The following is a 19,637-nucleotide window of genomic DNA, read 5'->3' on the forward strand; positions in this document are numbered from 1 at the left end:
CTTTGAGCTGAGACCCTCTAGGATTCTTTCCCAATCAATCGTGGGAGAACTAGCCTGGCCTTTGGGGCGATTTATGGGACAGCATTGGAGGACTGTTAGCACTTGCGTGGCTTAGTCTGTGTCCATTGTAGACACTTGGGACTTGGCTATACGGAGGGGTAATGTGCTCTGGGGGATGTGATTTCAAAGTGCGTTAATGGGTCCATGTAGACCTTGCTGGTAGTTAAAACTCTCTAGGAATTTGCAGTGTGCACCAGTAGGATCCACATGGGACCGTAGGGTGCATCTATACTGACGGTGGCAAAGTCAGATCAACTTATCTGGGTCGATTGAGCGGTCAGTGAAGACCTGCTCAATCGATCCAGAAGTCGACCCTGTTAATCCACCCCCTCAAGTGGTGTAGCGCTGTGTCCACAGGAACGCGGTTCCCGTCGGAGCAGTGCAGTGAAGACGGCGCGCAGAAGAGAAGCACAGCAGTCGAATCGCTGGGTAAGTGTAGACCAAGCCTTAGACACAGTAGCATGCTTTAGAAATCACAGCGGCATGGGGCACATTATATTACCTTAGCCACTATGTAGACAAGCCTGAAGAGTAACTCCCAGCTGCTGAGCAGTTAGTTCTGTGTTGGTCCCTGGTTACAAACGGAGAGGGCTCGTACAGAGCAGAACAGGGCAGAGGGAGGCACAGCTCACTTGTTCTTAGCAAGGACTTTGGACATCCAAGCAGAAACACACATGCATCCATTAACTACAAAAGCAGTTTATTAAAAAATATATCTTTCCCTGCTCTTTGTTTTCCAGCCTCTCTGCTGGTAAATAATTCAGTTAAAAAAGATGTCTTGTATTGCACATTTGGAAACACCTTTGTTCTCCCTGTTAAAATGCATAATTCATTTGACAACACAGTTCTCTGAAAGCCCCAAGAGGCCATGCTGGTCCAGAACACATCCATCCTGACACTCACGCTGCCCACCCTACTCAGCTCCAAGGAGGCTGTGGCAGGAACTGACGAGGAGGAGGGGGATTCTGAGTGACGGCATGGAGCCCACCCCTCCGTACATAATGCACTTGCCAGGGCTGTGCCCATCTGCAATAAACTGGGCACACCAGAGAGGACAAAGAACTGCAGCCTTCACTCTGGGTCAGACCTGCTGCCATGGAAGTCCATGGGAATTTTGCTCTTGACTTCAAGGGGGCAGAATTGGGCCCTAAATGTTCTTGTTTTCACATGCTCAAGGCAGGGAAACTCCAGTGATTTGGTCTAACCCATGAGCAGTGACATTTTAGAACCAGTGTTTGAAACCCAGTGACCATTTTCATCTCAATTCAGTGGGTCAGATCTGCAGGCACAGTGGCTCCCGGGTGGAGAGGAACTAGTGATAGGGTCCAAGGAGCCCATACATCAGGGAGTGCAGCTAATGTACAAGGGGAGTTTGAGCACAACATGCCTGGGGTCAGTGCATCTTCTGGACAATCCTGCCTCTGAGGCTGGGTACAAGGACTACAGGCAGCTGCAGAAATTGCTGTGGGGCTCTGCTGCCACTGTGCCCTGGAGTGGGATTCCTCTTCCTTCCTGGCCCGAGATGCTCCCCAGTTCTGTGTGCCAGCGATGGGGCTGGCATTTGAAGGTGTTTCCCAGCAGAAGGTCCCAGCCCATGGGTCAAAGGACTGTAGCATGAAGAGGATTCAGCTGTCCTTTGGGAGTGCTAACCTGAGTGTGCCAAGGGCGCCTACATTTCAAATGAGATCCCGTGGGGTTAGTGTGATGGTTGATTTGATGGCCGTTAAAGGAGCCCGCTGCTTGCAGAGTCTGCGCCTGGTCATTATTCTGCGCAAAATGATATTCCCAACATTTTAAAGGCGGGGTTGGGGGCTGACTTTGGCTCCCGAGTAGTTCAATTGGCTTTAAGGGTTCTCATCCATGCTAAGGAGCATCTCTCAGCGTATCCTGCCCTCTCTGTGCTTAGCTGAATTGGTCAGAATATGACACTGCAATGACATTTTCCTTTCCTCTCATCCACAGCCAGTATCCGTGTGGCTTTCCCTCTCTTTCCTGACTTCCCTCTCTGCCTGCTCCTAGCAAAGTCCCACAAGCATTCCAAAGACCGGGATTGTCAGACATGGAGCAGTTACAGTGTTATGCTGGATATGGCTGCAAGCTTCTCCTGAGGCCTAACTTCGGCCTACAGGTAATGGGCATGTGTGTGTGGCTTGTCTCTGTTTGGCAAGGCCCATCACTGCCCAATTCCACAACCTTTAGGACCTGGAGTTACCAATCACTCTATGCTTGTGGGCTGACTCCTCCTGCCTGGACTCCTCCCAGACACGCTTTCACCACAAAGCTCCAAACCTCTGAATTAGAGGCTGCACCCAACAGTCCCTCCGTGCTCGCCCCCAGACACACACCTCGCTCCTGGACACACGGATTACACTTTGGCCCTGGAGGAGGAGATAAATACTGTGTCACTGGCGCCTGCTCTCCAGGGTGTCGGGCAGCTGTTCTGTGAATGCAGCTCCTAACTGCAAAGTGCTGTAGTTGGGCGGGGGAGTCCTGGGCATGTGATTTTCCTGGGGCAGTGGTAAGTGAAGGGCCGTGTTAAAGGTGGGTGGGTCCTCGTCAATGCACACAGGGTTGTCGTGGCCTTCTTTGGCTGGAGCATTAACCTGAAGTGGCTCCTCAGGTTGTGTTGCTTTTCGGTCATTCCACCATTTCTTTGTCTTTTGCCAGCGGCGCCGCATGATGATAAAGAATGAATCGATGAAGAAAATTTCGATGATCTCAAGGACACAAACCATGGAGCAGCTCATCCAAAGGCCCAGCTGGCCCCCAAAGTTGGAAAGAAGAATGACAATCTGGAGGAGAAGAGAGCTCAAGGTTATGCCAGAACCAGCCAGGTATCCATAGGAGCTATGGCAGAGCAGCAGCAGAGAGAGAAGCGACTTCTCTGAGCTAGAACAATCAGCATCTGTCCCAAGGTGCCCAGGGGCTAGGTACTTAGATACCGTTAAAGGGGCACAACCTGCCCAATACACTAAAGTGAGGGCAAATGTCCTGGGCACATCTCTAAGCTGCTCTACTCTCACTTATTCTCTAGAAATATCAACGAATATCGAAACAGAAGCGTCCCTTACAGTTGTCTCGGGGCAGTTCCTAGCGGAGAGGTGCCCACATGATAGAAGACAAGGACTGAACGAGCCAAGGAAACCGACCTCTCCTCATCCCCTGCAGAGGTTTGCTACAGGGCAGGATGGAGGCACAGCGGAGGGCACTGTTTGGGGAAGCTTGTCCTGCCACTGCCTGCACTGAATCTATTCTAAGTGTGAACAGACGCTTGCAGACTTCAGAACTGTCAATGTGGCACCGTAGGCCAGCACTGAACTCACACTAAAAACTCCCAGAGTACTTACATTGTTGGTGGGATTCTCTGAAATTAATCTCTCGTTCAGGTCTTTGTAAAACACCATGAGGCTTGCAAGGTCAGTTCTGATAAGGGGGAGAGATAGAGCAGGACTTGGGTTTAGTGAAACAATAACGTGAGGCTCACTGAAAAATTATTTAAATAACCAGTTGGACGAGTAGGGCCAGGCCAGTTTAAGGGAGCTTTCTTTTCAATTGCCATCATTAGGGCTGCTGAGATTGTATCTGAAGTAGAGATGCAGGCTGGAAGCACACAGGTGGAAACTTACTTGTTTAACATTTTGTTGATTTTCTGCCCTTTGTCCCAAGAAAGGACTCGAAGCATCCAGTCCTTGGAAAATAAGAAAACAACGTCACAACCATGAGCACAAGCCCAGGAAGCCCAAAACGAGACATCTTATTTCACACCCTCTTTGGATCAGGTTTCATTCTTGAATGCCATGATTGTGTGGTAAGGGACCTCCACTGCTGCCATGTGGGGGGGATCTCGCAGACCCGGGGAGACTGAATCCCCAGAAGACACGTTTGCAGTTTAGATGGCGAGCTCCTCGAGCAGGAGCCTTGTCCTTGTACCTGGGTATGGGATCCTCACTCACGGCAGGGCTCAGATCCCCTGGTCAGGAGCACCAGGCAAACGCTCACAAATATAGAAGGGGCCTCTCACTTCCAAGGCTGCCCCTCTGGATTTTACCTAGTTCCTGTCAGAGCTACGAGGCTTTCCCTCCTCCTTTCACTGTGGGAGGCTGTTCTCCTTTGTAACTTCATCCCTCCATCGCTGAAATATCTGGGATCATCCCCCCATCGGGGAGAGGGGTGGCCCCCACTGAGACTGCAGGGAACCCCTGGAGGATGTGATGCAGCAACCTCCAGAGGGGAAAGCCCTGGCCTGACAATGATCCTGTGATCTGAGGCACAAGAGCAGTGGCGTATTGTGGGTCTCTGGTGCCCAGGGGCCACACTTACATTGGGGCCCCACGGGGGGGGGGATGTCTGTGAGCCCATCTTCTGCTCTCCTCCACTCCCCCCGTTGGCAGCAGTGCCCTGCAGGGGGGTGTCTGTGGCAGCAGCAGTGTGGGCAGCACCCTGTGGGGGGAGGGGGTCTGCGGGCCCATTTCCCGCTCTCCCCCTGCTGTGGGAGCGGTGGGGGCTGCCCAGCGGTGGGGAGGAGGGCCTGATGGGCTCTGGTCCCCGCAGCTCCCTCCTTGTGTCCAGTGCAGGGGCAGAGGGGCCGGGAGTATGCCTTGGCTGCCTGCAACAGAGGGCAGCTCCTCCTCCGAGGGTCTAGCCGGCAACCCCCCCCCCAGGATGGTGCCCTGGGGCATGGCCCTTCCCCGCTGCCCCCTTGGCATACCACTGCACAAGAGAATCCAAGCCGGCCTGGAGGCAGAGCCTGTGACCCTCATTGCGCCACTAGGCTGGCCTGCAAGCTCAACATGCAGGCTGAGCAAGCAGAGCAGAACTGGGAGCTCACCTCAGAAACTGAAGATGGCCACTGGGCTAAGCTGGTGGTCAGTGTCCACTCCTTAAAGCTGCGGGGAAAGAGGCTCGGTGTTAGCTGTAAGTCTGAATTCCTGCATGTGGAATGTTTCATTTCTTGTCTGTCTTGCAGCAGGACTTACCTGCAGGCTTCTTTGCAAATCTGCTGACAGCCCAACTGCTCCTTCACAAACTTCTCATGCAGTTTATAGTAGCAGTACACTGCAGAAAGAGAGCCCAGGGTGACTGGCTGGGGAAGGCAGAGCGTGAGACAGGCTGGTCTTGTGGTTAATGAACTGGGCTTGGGGGACCTGGGTTCAATTCCTGGCTCTATTGCAGGCTCCCTGTGTGCCTGGCAAGTCACCTCACTTTTGTGGGTCTCATTTCCCCATCTGCAAAATGGGAATAAACACTTCCCTTCTATAGACAAGACCCTCTTGGTAGGGACAGTCTCTTGCTATGCGTAAGCACAATGCCTAGCACAAGAGAGCCCTTAACTCAGGCTCATGATGCTACCAGGACACAAATCAATACTACCACTAAACACATAGCTGGGATTTCAGAGAAACGTGAGCTCTTGCTAACAAAGATCTAGTCTCTGGGCTGAACCCTAGAAGCATGGGAAGGGGTATGTGTTACTCCAAGGCTGATTCGTCTTTTCTCCAGCCCAATGGGCTTGTGTGGATGGAGATTTCAGTAGAGGATATTATGTGTTGTAATGATCTAATGAAAGGGGCTGAGATGAGACAGCAGCACATCTGGTGGTTGTAGCTAGGCAGTAAAGGAGGCTGTGCGGGGGTTTACTCATACTATGGAGAACTTACTCCAGTTGGGGTATTTCTTGTAGTCGCAGTATTCTGCGCCGGGAGGCAAGGGCTGCGCGTACTGGGCACAGTGACAGGTATCCACCATGGCTCTCTGGAAACAGGAATGCAGGCAAATCTGCAGGACAATAAACCAAGAGTTGGGTTTCTACAAGTCAACAAATGCACACGCATGCCCTGGTTGCTTATATGTCCTGCCACTTACTGCTCTGTTCCAAACTGTGTTGTCAGTTGGCATCAACAGGAACTAACTATTTTCAGCTGGAATTTCCAGTAGGTGGGATCCCAGCTTCAGTTCCTACCAACAGCAGTGCAAGGGTCCATGGTTTAATGAACTAATCCTACTGGAGGCCCATTTGACCTCAGCTGGCATCACATCACAGGAGGCTGCATTTTAATACCCACTAAAAGAAAAATCAAACCCAGGTGCTGAATTTGCAAAAAGAAGCAACTAATCCAAGAGCAATGGGAATTATAACCCTTCAAATGGAGGAGAGCAGGATGCCTGACGCTCTCAGGATGGAGCCTATTACAGGAGCCATGCAAAACCAGTGGAAACTTGCTTTGTCAGCGTTCTGCTAGTGGGACACAGATTAGATAGTATCAGTTATTCATGGAGTCTTATCTGACAGGAGTCACAATTTCTGGCTTCAAGGCTTACTAAGCTGCAATATTTGTTTGGCCAATATTTTCCAGTCCAGCAGTGCCAGAGAATTTCATAATGAGCTAATGTTCTTGCTATATATGACAGAATCCCCAAGGCAACTTCAAGCTTCAATTACTTTGAAACAAAACCCTGATTTAAAAAGTACTACGGTATTCTACAGCAGTGATCCAAAGCATTCAGCTGCAGCAGTGCTGCTGCATGGTCGGGGACTAGCACTGTAGAATACTGTACTGTTTGTATAAGGGGATCGCCCAAATGACTGAAAAACCTGAGGAAGAGCTTTGTGTGGCTCAAAAGCTTGTCTCTCTCACCAACAGATGCTGGTCCAATAACAGATATTACCTTGTCTCTGTAACAGAGCTTTACCTGAAGTGAGTAGGTCTTGTTGTAGAGGTTTGCTACTGGAATGTCAGTGCCAGTCTCCGTGCAGTCACTGTACGGTTTGCTTAGCTTGTGAGACTGAGTCTGAAAACCAGAAAAGAACAAATGTTGATCTGAGAGACCCCAGCAGAGCTGAAGGAAAGAGACCATTCAGTGCTCCTTATTGGATGTCCTCAGATCACAGTCCTAAACTAGAACAATGATGGGGCAGGATTGAACTGTGTCTGCCTTTTGGCCCCTGACAGAATTCTTCTCAGGCCTCTCAATGTCCTCTCAAAACAGTTAAGCATGGAATTGTCCATTCCACAAACACCATGACAGCTGACACCAACTGGTCCCTTTGTTGGGAATCTTAACAGAGACACTGAGGACTGAATGGCCGTGAGATTGGATTCCCCACAACAGAGGTACTGGGTTTACACTGAGGCCTTGTCATCACTAGCAAAAAGGAGATTTTCTTAACATGGAGAACTGCCATGCATCTGCTGTACAATCCTAGTGGAGACAAGGCACCATATGGCAAACAGGAGAGGTAGAGGATAGAGCTGACTTTGCCTAGCTACCTCGCAGTAAAACCGACAGTGCTTTGTCTCCACTGGGATTTTACAGTGGGAGAGCTAATGCGAGCTAGTTACCTTGCGGTAACTCCCACCCCCAAAATCACCACAGCTTTGTGCAGTGAAAGCCTGACTTGAGCACATGGCAAGAGGCAGCCTGGGAGCAGCTTGCACTGTTGCTGTACCTACTGTTCTTGTTCTGGGGATAAAGACCAGACTTCAGGCTCCAGCACTTCTCTAATAGTCACTTGTATCTCCTCCATAGGGACGCCCTAGGGCAGGATGTTTGTTGGTTTGTATAGCGTATGCTGGGGTCTTTGCAGTGTGTGTTATGGACGGAGTGATGCATGTTGTAACTGCGCAGCTCTAGTGCTTCAGCCTAGCCACTCATTGCAGTGACGGGAGGGGTTCTCCTGGTGGCATAGTTAATCCACCTCCCCAAGAGGAGGGAGCGAAGAATTCTTTCATTGACCTAGTGCTGTCTACACCAGAAGGGAGGCTGACTTAACCTTGTGGCTCGGGGGGCAGATATCACAGCAGAGGTTTAAATAGAAATGTTCCACTTTTGTGGTAAACTCTGGCCATTTGTATCACTGGACTGTGACTTTTTTTTATGGATTACAGGCCAACAACTTGCTTTTAATGCTGCTGCTTCCATGAATATCTGACAAAGCAACTTCTGGGCTGTGTCTACACTGCAGAGCAGATGTGAATAGCCTGTAGGTTGCTTTTATTTAGGGGATTATGTGGCTAAAATTGTTATTAGTTTGTTTCCCAATTACATTTGACACCTCCATGAGATGCCTTCTGCCTCAAAGTCTTCATCTCTCCTGGGCATACCCTTTTCCCCATCCTGTCTCCTGTGCCTGGAATAATGGCCTTGATTGAGGGCTCAATCCTGACAGGGGTCAAGTGTTCTCAATTTCTATTACAGTCAGTGGAAGTTAAGAGCACTCAGCAGCTCTGAGGCTCAGGCCCCTAGTGCACTTGGCCACCTGGCTTTCTTCCCTGTGTCTGCCTGGCCTTGTCCACTCGCACACCTTCAGTACTTGTTGTATAACATCCCAAAAGAACGCTTGGAACTACAAGACCACGCACTAGATCTTATTTACTTGGCTGTACATCCATTCTTCCTGCTCAAACATTGTCTGACTAGGCCATAGATCTTGCAATCAGATCCACTAGCACAGAGCCAGCAAAGGGGCTCCACATGGACACAGGGTTCTGTGCTAGTAGATCTGACTGTAGGACCAGGGCCCCTGAGGGTAAATTCCTTGGGGCAGGACTGGTCATTTTTGTCTGTAAAGCACTATACACAGCCATGGGGCTGTAGAAATACCAAACCCTAACAATCCTGGCTGTAGTGACAGGAGGAGCCTGTCACTTGTGCAGTGCAGGTGCAGCTCAGTTGCTTTGATACAAGATTGAAGTTACACCCTGGAAGGGGCAAGGAAAGACACTGAGTCAGTCTGGAGAGATCAAGCAGAGACTGGTTGCTTTTGAAAATTCATGTGAAATGACTTTTAAATGTGGCTCTTTCAGTTCCTGGAAGAGATCTAATGCCAGGAATCCTGCCTCGCAGGATCTGCTGCTGGGACCTTTTGCTTGTCTTGTACTTGGCTTATGATAGCTGCTTCTGGTAGAATTTCTGCTGTGGCATGTGCTCCCTTTCCTGTCATTCCTGCACTGAAATAACTCTCTGTAAAAACACTACTGTGTGTGTGGACAAGGGGCTGGAAATATTACCAATGCCTTGTTTAGGACATTGTTGGCTATATATTTATAGGGTGGAGGGTCTTGGTGCACCCACAGAAATACATAGGCATCCATTATGTACCCAGAAACTGACATTTGCAAAACTAGTGAGTGCCAATATACAGGTCTGTCTGTGCATACAAAGAGCCCTGTAGTGGCATGGGCATTTCAGTGGATGTGGCCACTGTGCCCTTTGCAGAACTTGGTTCATGTGCAGGTTTGAGCAGGGTGTCTTGCGCAGGCATTGCTCTGATGGTTGCATCTGAAGCAGCCCTTCTGTGACAATCACAATCTCTCTATAAAGGCTCCCAGGAAATGTCAAGCTTAGATTCTTCCTCCTCTTGATTGTCACTATTGAGATGGCACCAAGATGTAGTTTTTGGTTCTGGGACAAAGAAACTGGAAGCTGGATTCTATCTTCTCTGATACGTCAGGATGCAAGCAGACTGTCTGTAGGTGCCAAGCCTCTAAAACTCAACTAGAAGGAAATCTTATTTTTGTGAATTGCATAAAACTATCATATTTCAGGGTACCCAAGTCTAATCACTTACACATTCAGAATATTTGCAATAGCTTCCGGCTAAACACTGTATTGATTGATTGTATTTTCTATGTAAGAGTTTGCGTGCCGTCAGTCTTTTCTGTTTGAGTGACTGTCTTATTCACTGTGCACCAAGTCATGTCCTGAGACCAGCTGATGCCAGAAATCTACTGCCTCAAGACATGTCTCTGGGTCTTTATGGCCAATGCATGAATAGTTGGGGAATGCCCAGGCAAACCATGTGTGTCAGTGATAACTTGAGTTGTACTAGTAAAGTTTTGCTTATCTGATATGTGGAGTTGTTCTTATTTCATAGGCAGCAGAACAAGGACATGGGGCAAGGCAGGATTGGGAGATATTTTAGGGCTCTAGAGATCTAAACCCTCTGTTGTTGATTGCTCAGCCTGCTTTTAAAGAAACCCACAAGCCTTTATGGGATATTCCCATATTTTTAGACACTATAAAGTCACTTGTCCTTAACGTTTATGCAAACAATTGGAAGATAGTCAACTATATGCACATTTGAACCTGTCAGCTTTTATCCTACTGTCCTTTCTAATGCATGGACTAACAGGGCATGGCATGGCACACCCAGCCACTCCAAATAAGCAGTTTAGCTGGGTGTTTATGGTACAGTGAACAGCAGAGAAAAGGAAAGCCCAAATTATCACTTAAATGGTCCTTGAGATTAACCGGGAAGTTTGCATCTTCTGATGGCACAGCTTTAGTTTCTCTGCAATCAGGCAGAGGCCCCTTAGGACACTATCATCTTCTCTACTGAACTACTTTGGGAAACTCCCAGCTCCGTATTTCAGCCTTCACCCTACCCCCAATGATAGCAATGGTGGGAGATTTCCTTAAGCAGTCTAATGCAGACACAGCCATCTGGAAGGGTCTTTTCACAGCCAGGAGGGCAATAAACACAGAACCCATCTATCGAATCAGTATAGCCATATGTGAGAGATGTGCTTTAGCTCATCTGCTCTGCCCAGCCAACCCACATCAGAACCTGCTTTGACCACACCCATGTTTATACTGTGCCACAGCACCTGTGTTAAACCAGGTTTTGATGGTGTGGATAGTGGTAGAAAACAACAAAATCCTCAAGAAATCCATGGGAGAAAAACACAATCACCTGTAGGTGTGGAATTCCCCAGACATGGATTTCTAACAGCTCGCATTCATAAGCAATAAAACATGGCTCAGAAGAGTTCTAGCACATGTCAATTACACGGGCTCTCCCTCCGGTCTCATGCCTTCTAAGGCACTTTAGATATCCAGGCCTAGGGCATAAATACATCCTCACAACTCTCTACTAGCATTCCTGGATCATGCTATCCAACAGCATCTGGATCTATGTAACACAAATGGCCTGGCATTTGTAAGCTATGTTGTGAGCCTGAGGAGAAAGAGCCCTGTCACTCACAAAGTGCATCCCAATGGAGGTGGCCGTTGCTGTCTCAATCTCAGTGCCGACATCTTCAATAAAGGGATATTCGTTCTGGTCATGGACAATGATTTTGGCCCCAGCCGAAGTCACCAGGAAGGGATTGTAATCTGCTTCCTCTATATAAAGAACAACCTGCAATCCTGTAGAACAAAGGGATAGTATTAACAAAGTTAAAAAAACTAGACGCTAGAGCCCTATCTCTAGGAGAGTAGAACAGTCTATGGTTACTGTACAATCTTCTTCAGTTTTAACTATCATCATCATCTCTTTGGACTAAAGATCTGGCTTCAAGTTGGATTCTCAAGATATCATTTGGGTGCATCAATGCTTGTCCGACTGCTTCCGCAGCTAATCTTTACATCCAGCACGACTAATAATGTATAGTAGCAATAACTTAGAATGTTACCGAAACCTATTAGAAAACAAGGTACATAACTGGGGAGGATAATTTCAGGTGGAAAAACACTAGTGATGCAATACATTTTATTTATGTGAGTTGGCAACAGATTGGAGAAATGTTCATTTGAACCAAAACAATCAGATTACACATCTAATGCCTACGTGTCAGTCAACCCCATTAGGATCTACTTCTCCGAATGATCTGCTTTCCAACAGTCGCTCTACTACCTCAATTCCCTTACCATACTCGCTGCCTCCCATGGAGGTGGTCAGGACTGTTCCGTTTTCTCCACTATTGAAGGTGTAGCAGTTGCCATACAGTGGATGATGGAAAGGAGTGAAGTTTCTAAAAGAGAGCAAACACTTTTTCATACTAGGCTCTGTGGTCTAACTGCCTGTGGCAATGTAAATTACTCACTCCATCTCCCTTCAGCCTGATGGGAGAGATAGCAAGTGGATTTAACAGGTGTTAAGAGTCAGCACAGTTCCTAAATTACTCTGTTTGTTGCTTAAGTGATAAGGCTCAATGACATTCATGCCATATCTATACATAAAACAGCCAACAAACTTGTTACAGTCCCAGGAAGATCCCCTGTGGGAGAAGTATGTGCAGTATTAGGGTATTCATTCACTAAACTGTTAACACACTAAAGGTGAAATCCTGGCCCAGAATATCTCCCTCGGAGCACACTAAATTGAACCAATACAACCGCTTTAAATGGCACTGTCCAGCTAAATTCATATATTTAAGCAATCTTCACCTATGTTCTAGACAACACCTTATTAAACCTGAAATACTCCTAAAATCAAATTAATATTTATCTCTTGTGCTGATTCCTTTATGCATATTTTTTTCAAGCTTGGAAAACAGGTACCTTTTGCTTTGCTTTATATCTGGTTTCTAGTCGCTCTCCTTTTCAGGCTCTTGTGCACTAACACAATGCTGCAAATGCAGCAGGAAATGATTACTAAAAAATGTTTCCAGTTAAATAATAAGGAAAAAAAGTTATAAGAATATTTTTGGACAGATCTTGCATCCTGGGGAAACCCCAAACTCCTTCTGAAATCAACGGTGATGAGGGGGCAAGGAACACAGAAAGCAGCACTTCTATTGTAAAAGTGAATTCTTAGCTCTGGTGCCCAACTCTACCCAACAGTGTCTGTTTAAGACCCAATACCAAACAATCTGTGCTCCAGTGACTCTTACCTTGGACACTGGGGGCTCAGTGCAGTGAAAGACCCAGCAGAGCGCTAGCTTTTGAAGTACATTGTACCATTTTTAACAGTCTCTCTCTTGTGTTCCAAATGACCATCCTCCTTCATTCAATCCTTCCTTCAAATGCACTTTTACTACTGAACTTGTCAGCGCTAATCCATCAAAGCAAGACATGTGTAACACAAAGTTAAACTGTACATATCTATCCTCACCATTCCCAGTCTGGCCATCAGCTGATTGTCTGTCTGAGCTGTGCGGTCTGCCTAATCTAGATAGTAAGCTAGGGACTGTGGCTTCCTCTATGTTCTCTACATTCCTAAGTGCACCCATTTGCACTCTGTAAATAACAAACATTTAATTCCTAATTGTTTTACATTTATTTTAAAAAGTGAGAAGTCAGGCTGGCAAGTAGTTTTCATGCACTGACCTTGTGTCACAAGATATGCCATCAAAGAAACATGTCAGCAGAAGATCCTCAGCGGAATAGCCCATATTCACTTTCGTCTCCAGGGGAATTTGTGCCATGATGTTCATATAATGCAGCTTGTACCATTCTTGAATAGCATTTACCCCAGAGCTGAATGTGTAAACTGCACAGTCACTGCTGTTGTTTGGGTCACACTAAGAACAATAAAGGAGGAAAATGAGTTTCAGATGAGGAAGATATGGTGTAATTTTCCACTGAAGGCTTTGCAATATGATTTCTACTGAAAAATGCTACTCAAGCAGGAAGTTTCTGGTGGCAGAAAAAAAAGACAAATGAGGTATTATGGGGTGCACAAACCAAAGAAGAAAATGATTCCTCTTCACGAGGTCCTTGGTAGACTTCGTACTGAGAACTGTGTGCATTCTAAAGGCAGACCAGTCTGGGAAAGGTACAAAGGAAGCAAAGTGGCTCATTTGGGGACCAGTGGCCTTGCCTATGAGCATGGACATCAGGAACTGAATGTGTGTAACCTTAAAGAAGCATGGCTGGTGAAGCCTCGTCATGGGGGATCTCGGAAATAACCTCTCCAGTGTCGTGGTTGGCAATAAAGAGGAAGCAGTTTAGACTGGATTTCAAAAAGGACTTTTTCTCCCAGAGGATTGCAGGGGTGTGGAATAATCTGTGGGAAGCAATGGGAGCTGTCAAGGTGGATATGTTTAAGGAAATGGTGGATGAATGTTTACCTACTGAAAATTGTACCCATGTCAGGGGGCTGGATTTGGAAGATCTACGGTACATGGGTCTCTCCATCCTTGAAGATTCCTTGTATCTATTCCTCACTAAAACCTCAATTAACTCTTGAAAGTTTATTGTTTCCATCCATGCTACACTTGTCATCTACTCAAACAGGGGTCTTTGTGGTGCTTGCCCTAGAACATCCACTCCCTGTGCCAACACAGCACCCACTCACCACGTGAGAATGGAACTCACCAACTGAAAGCCAACAACATCTTGAGGATCCCCAATATTCACCATGCTGGAACCTTGGTGAAAGACACTAGCCTCAATTTTCCGCTTACGGCCACTGAGAATTTCTGTGGCCGTCTTCTTAAAGAGGTCTTCAAACTTTAGCAGAGGGACTTTTTCAAGGTATTTGCTCTGCATGTTCCTCTCCGTAGTATTCCAGTCATCTGCATCCCGACGCACCTTGGATTTGCTCTCTGAAAATCCATATAAAGTCTGCAAAGCATTTTTTGTCTCTTTGTCCAGTTCAGACAAATACTCTTTCATTGCACTGTACCTACATTTGAGAGAAGGTAATAGGAAATAACATATGTGATATTCTCCCAGTCACCCCTGCTGGACTATTCCATGCAGTCCTGTCCTGTCCTGTCCAATGCATTGTAGAATGAACAGCTCAGTATAGGGGACAGCCAGCTCCTCCTCACTCTGCTACCTAGACTGACTGAGAACTGCTGCTCTCCTTGATGTACTGTCTGGAACTTCTAGTCACACAATTAATTTGAATTGGCTTGAGTAAAAGATGGATTACAGGGATTGCCCATTGGCTGAAGGACCATGGACAAAGGGCCATTATAAACAGCAATGGACTGAGTTTCTTTAAAATCTTAATTAACAAGCTGGAGAGGCTAGGGAAGGTAGTAACAGGTAATAATACATTTGGGGATTGCACTTAAATTAGGAGGAATTGCCTAAACTAGAGAGAGCAGAAAGCTGGGCAGGAAATGGAAAAGATTTCTCAGCTGCGACAATACAATCTGAAATGCAAATCCTCCAGGGGCAGGAGAGAGCAGGAATGGCAGAGAGAGACTGGGATGGGGAGAGCAGATAGCAGATTAGATAGAAGAGTGCAATGCAGTTTAGCAGGAAAAAGAACCCAATGTGATTCTGAATTGCATATGCCCAGGCACCCCGTCCAAGAGAGGGGAGATGGCAAACTCTGCCTTCCTCTGGAGACAGCGTCCCTGATCACTCCATTACTGGACAGATGGAGTTCAGCAAGAGCCTCAGGAAAGATCAGGGCACTGGAGGGGCTGACTTGGCCAGAAAGATAAAAAGAGCTAAATGCGTCTAGCTTGGCTCAGCACTGGTACATCAAATCCTGCATGTGATAACTGGCATATAAACCGCCAGGAGGCAGAGGTGCTGTGAGAAGGTGGGCAGAGCTCCCAGGAAGGAGATGACATTAAAGAGCAGTGGTGTCAGAGCAGCGGGATGGGCTTCCTGAGGGGCTCAGTGCTGGAAAGAGTTTGGAGGAAAAATGATTTTAAAAATGTCTGAGAAACCCTTTCCGGTGTCCTTTGAAAGCGCACCCACCCTGGCTGTAATGGAGTGACTCCGCCATTTATACAGGAATTAACAACCCTCTGGAGCTGGTCAATCTCCCCAGAACCCTCATGTCTTACTTGTAAGGGTTGATATTGCAAATGGTGACAGCAGGGAAGGGCAGTCTCTGGAATTGCACAGTGACTGACACTGAGGCCGTGTAATAGAACATGATGAGCTCAGCACACTGCCACAGGATCAGCGCCACGGCACTCAAGGTGAGCAGGATCCAGACGAATCTGCGCAAGCGCCCCCTCGATACCACGATGCGCCGGCAGCCGTGCGTGTTGGTGTTCATGCAATACCAGTGCATCAGCTCACTGACCGTTGGAGCCTGAGGGCCGGTCACTGGCCAAGTCTTCTTGATCGTGGCTGTGATCGTCTTCCTAGGAGCCATGCTTAACTCTACAAATGGAGGGTGACAATGTGTTTGAACGAGACAAGGCGGGCGAGGTGATATCTTTTACTGCACTAGCGTCCGTTGGCGAGAGAGACCAGCTTTCACATTACACACAGCTCTTCTGCAGGTCTGGGACATGTACTCAGCATTTTAAAACAATACCGAGCCAAGTGAGTACATGGCCCCTTTCCTAAGCAGACAGCGGTCTCGGGGGGGCATTCACAAATATAGCAGAGGCAAATGCAAACCCATTTATCTCTGGTATTTCTTGCTTGCTCCCTTTGCTAATTATCGGGGTGATCTGTGTTTAAGCCAGAGCCACCTGCCTTAGAGCTCATCTGCTCCTCCTGCACCAAAGTCACTCTGGGCCCAATCCTGCAAGTACTGTTGACCTCAGTGGGACTACTGACATGAGTACAGTTACTCTTACACAGAAGTGTTTGCAGGATTGGGCCCTAAGTTAGAACTGCAGCATTACAGGCACGTCCAGGGTGATACACACCATGCAGTTGCAAACAGCATGATGACATCTGCACAGCATCTCCCTGACAGCGCTGTCAGGCTGGGAAGCACAGACCTCTGATTGCAATAGAAACTGCTGCAGTTGCAGAGATGGGAACCCAGAATTACTGGCAAACTACCGTATTTTTGTATACCGTGGAACTTGAACATCGAGAAAGTGTCGTGTTGCAGTCCCAGCTGCTAAGTGCATCACTGATTGTCTGTGATTGTTCTGGCACTTTTCTAAATATTTCACAAGTAGGAAGTGTCATGGTAAAATATATTTGTGCAAAAAATAGCAAAACACTTTCACACAAATGATGCATTCTACAATATGTTCTTATTGCAGATTTGCCAAAGTCTCTTGAATTCATGAATCTTTTAAAGGAAAACCACACTGTATTTAAAAATAGACAAATATATCCAATAAAAATGTGTAAATCTCCAGGAATTTAGCAAATGTTATAAAAATGAAACTTACTCAAGAAATAGGAAACCATCATCTTATACACATGGAGATGGGACGCAGTTCCACAAAGATTTAAGCAGGTGTGGTCAGTCCCATTTATGTTACCGGCGCTACTCTGCTGAGTAAAGTTACTCGTGTTCTTGAGTTTTTGCAGGAGAAGAGCCAGAATTAGTGACAAAGGAACGGTTCCTCAGCCTTTGAAAGCAAGGGCAGGCAGGGGCCTTTCCCATGTGTTTTCAGTATCCATTAGAACGTTTTGCTGATTTGAATGTGAAAGCTACTGACTTATTTTCTACCCAGATATTTCTAGGACGTGGAACTGAAGCAGCTGTGGAAGGCACCAGCCTCCCTCCTCTGCGGACTGGGGCTCCCCTTTGTCACCAGCTGCACATCTGGCCTCCTTGGACCCAAACCCTTGTGCAGAGCTACTGCGGGTGGGGCAGACCTGCGGGATCCCTCCTGCGATCCTTGCCCTGCGCTTTGGGGGCAGTTTTGCCTACCCCAGGAGGGAAGGATCAAGGCCGCGCAGCTCCTGCTGGGAAGCAGCAGTAAATGGGCAGCCCCCCATCAGCACCGGGACGTTCGCTCAGGGAGAGACTAAAAGACGGACTAAAAAAGCGCTGTCCGCCCTTCCCCAGGAGCTGCGGGCTGCCGCCGACTCTCCCGCGCCACCAGCGCGCCCCGGGGCTCCCAGCCCAGCCGCAGGAGCCGCTCGGAAGCAGGCGCCGGGTGGCAGAGCCAGAATCGCCTTTAAAACGCCCTGGCGCTTGCCGAACAGCGCCCGCATCTCCGCGGCTCCAGGCCGGGCAGCCGAGCCGGAGACCAGACGCTCTGCCCGAGGGAAGGGTCGGGCTTCCCGGCCAGCCGGGACGGGACATCTTAGCGCCCGGCGCAGGCTGCGCGGCTCATCCCGGCGCAGAGACGGGCCGGAGCGCTGGGCCCGGCGCCACGTCGGAGCCGCGGGGCAGAGGAGATGCTCGGAGCGCCCAAGGACGGGCGGGTCCCTCTCACCGGCCCCGCGGAGCTGCGGGGCAGGACCTGCGATGGGGCCCCCTGCGATGCGCCCCCCAGGTCCCTACCCGGGCCCCCTGCGATGGGGCCCCCCCAGGTCCCTACCCGGGCCCCCTGCGATGCGCCCCCCAGGTCCCTACCCGGGCCCCCTGCGATGCGCCCCCCAGGTCCCTACCCGGGCCCCCTGCGATGGGCCCCCCTGGTCCCTACCCGGGCCCCCTGCGATGGGGCCCCCCAGGTCCCTACCCGGGCCCCCTGCGATGCGCCCCCCTGGTCCCTACCCGGGCCCCCTGCGATGGGCCCCCAGGTCCCTCTCACCTTGTGTCTCTCCTGGGCGGGGGGCCGCCATCGGCCGCTGCCGGGCTGGGCTGGGCTGTGCTGGAGCCGGCTGGCGCTGCAGGGAGCGAGGCGGCAGGCGTCCGTCTGAGATGCGGCGCCCGGGACCCGGGACACCTGCCCCGTCCCTGTGGCCGCCCCGTCTCCGGTTGCTGCCCCGCCCCGCCCCGGCCCGGCCCGGCCCGGCCCGGCAGCGGCCTCGCAGCGTCCCCTGCCGGCAGCTCTGCTGCTGAGCCCGGAGCCGGGACGCGCGGCGTCGCTGCTGAGTCTGGACAAGCGGCTGGAGCCGCCCGACTTGCGTTAAAATCAAACCGCGGCGGGGGCCCTGGGGGAGGTGCCGCGTGTGCTGGGGCGTGCACGGCGCAGGAGACTTGGGGGATGAGGCTCGGGCTGCCCCCAAGGCGGGACATTCAGGATGAGCCTGGGCCCGCGGGACAGGCCGCGAGCAGAGCGCGCTGAAGCCCCTCTCCCCCGGGTACCCAGGACAGCCGCCTGCAGGCGGGGCCGGTCCTGGGGACAGGTGGGCTGGTGAAAACCCCGGATGAGGGGTTCAAGCGTGGGGGAGCTTCCCATCTCTGCATGGCTGGGGGGCAGCGCTCCCCACGGCGCCTCGTGGTTGATACTGTCAGCTGAGCTCCTTCACAGGTCATTTGTCATCTCCGGCTGTGCAGCACCTGGTGCAGTGGGGCCGGGTCCCGACTGGTGACTCTGGGCTCTACTGCAATGCAAAGAACGGAGAATAGCAGCCACTGTATGTTGAGGATGTTCTCCTATGCCCCACTTTTTTTCAGTTAAACACCCCAGGCTGAGTCAGCAAAGGTGTCAGAGCGTGTCTGACGGCGGCTTTGGCAGGCCCTGGCTTGTGCGTTTGGTTGTTGACAGAGTGACGTTGATTTAAAGTCAGACATGAAGAGACGCATCCCTAGGTTGGTGGCTCTCCTCCGAGGAAATATGCCCTTGAGGTGGGCACATTGCCTTTGCTGAATAGTGCTTTCAAAGGGACAAGGAGCATTCTCCATGTTGACACAAAAATAAGACATCTAAAACCTGCCCCAGAGGAGATCAAGTCACAGTGATATTGTCAGAGGAGTCAGGCCCCGTCAGCCCAAACTGAGTCTCCTGTCTCTGTAGTGTCAGCTCCAGGGTTATTATGTCCGTGGGCCAAAGAGCCCAGTCACTCACGCCAAGGATAGTCAGCATTTGTGATGTTCTGGATCAGGGTTTCTCATCCTGTGGTCCATGGACCTCTGGAGGTCCGCAGACTATGTGTTAGGGGTCCACAAAAGGTTGTCGTTACCATAGAACAGTGGTTTTCAATCTGTGTGTCCGCAGACTATGTCTAAGATGTCCAAGAGGTCCACGCCTCCATTGAAATTTTTTAGGGGGTCTGCAAATGAAAAAATGTTGAAAACCACTGTTCCAGCTGATCACCTGCTCTGGATCTCCCTCCTGCTGCCTGGTGGG

The 19,637-nt window shown here is 49.5% G+C and overlaps 1 protein-coding gene across 1 annotated transcript; it reads right to left on the reverse strand.

Moving 5' to 3' along the window:
• Positions 1–743: 743 nt before the first annotated feature.
• On the reverse strand, positions 744–16,197 carry SCNN1G (sodium channel epithelial 1 subunit gamma). Its single transcript, XM_067534250.1, has 12 exons — positions 15,537–16,197; positions 14,101–14,410; positions 13,111–13,304; positions 11,710–11,813; positions 11,045–11,208; positions 6,751–6,849; positions 5,718–5,835; positions 5,037–5,115; positions 4,889–4,946; positions 3,687–3,748; positions 3,408–3,483; positions 744–2,852 (listed from the first exon to the last, which is right to left on the reverse strand). The coding sequence occupies exons 1-12, from the start codon at positions 15,851–15,853 to the stop codon at positions 2,463–2,465; spliced, it is 1,971 nt and encodes a 656-aa protein (XP_067390351.1). The 5' UTR covers positions 15,854–16,197; the 3' UTR covers positions 744–2,462.
• Positions 16,198–19,637: the final 3,440 nt, after the last annotated feature.

The sequence above is a fragment of the Emydura macquarii genome, unplaced genomic scaffold, assembly GCF_026122565.2.
Source record: "Emydura macquarii macquarii isolate MOO-44397 ecotype Brisbane River unplaced genomic scaffold, CSIRO-AGI_Emac_v2 contig_3390, whole genome shotgun sequence".
Taxonomy (NCBI): domain Eukaryota; kingdom Metazoa; phylum Chordata; order Testudines; family Chelidae; genus Emydura; species Emydura macquarii.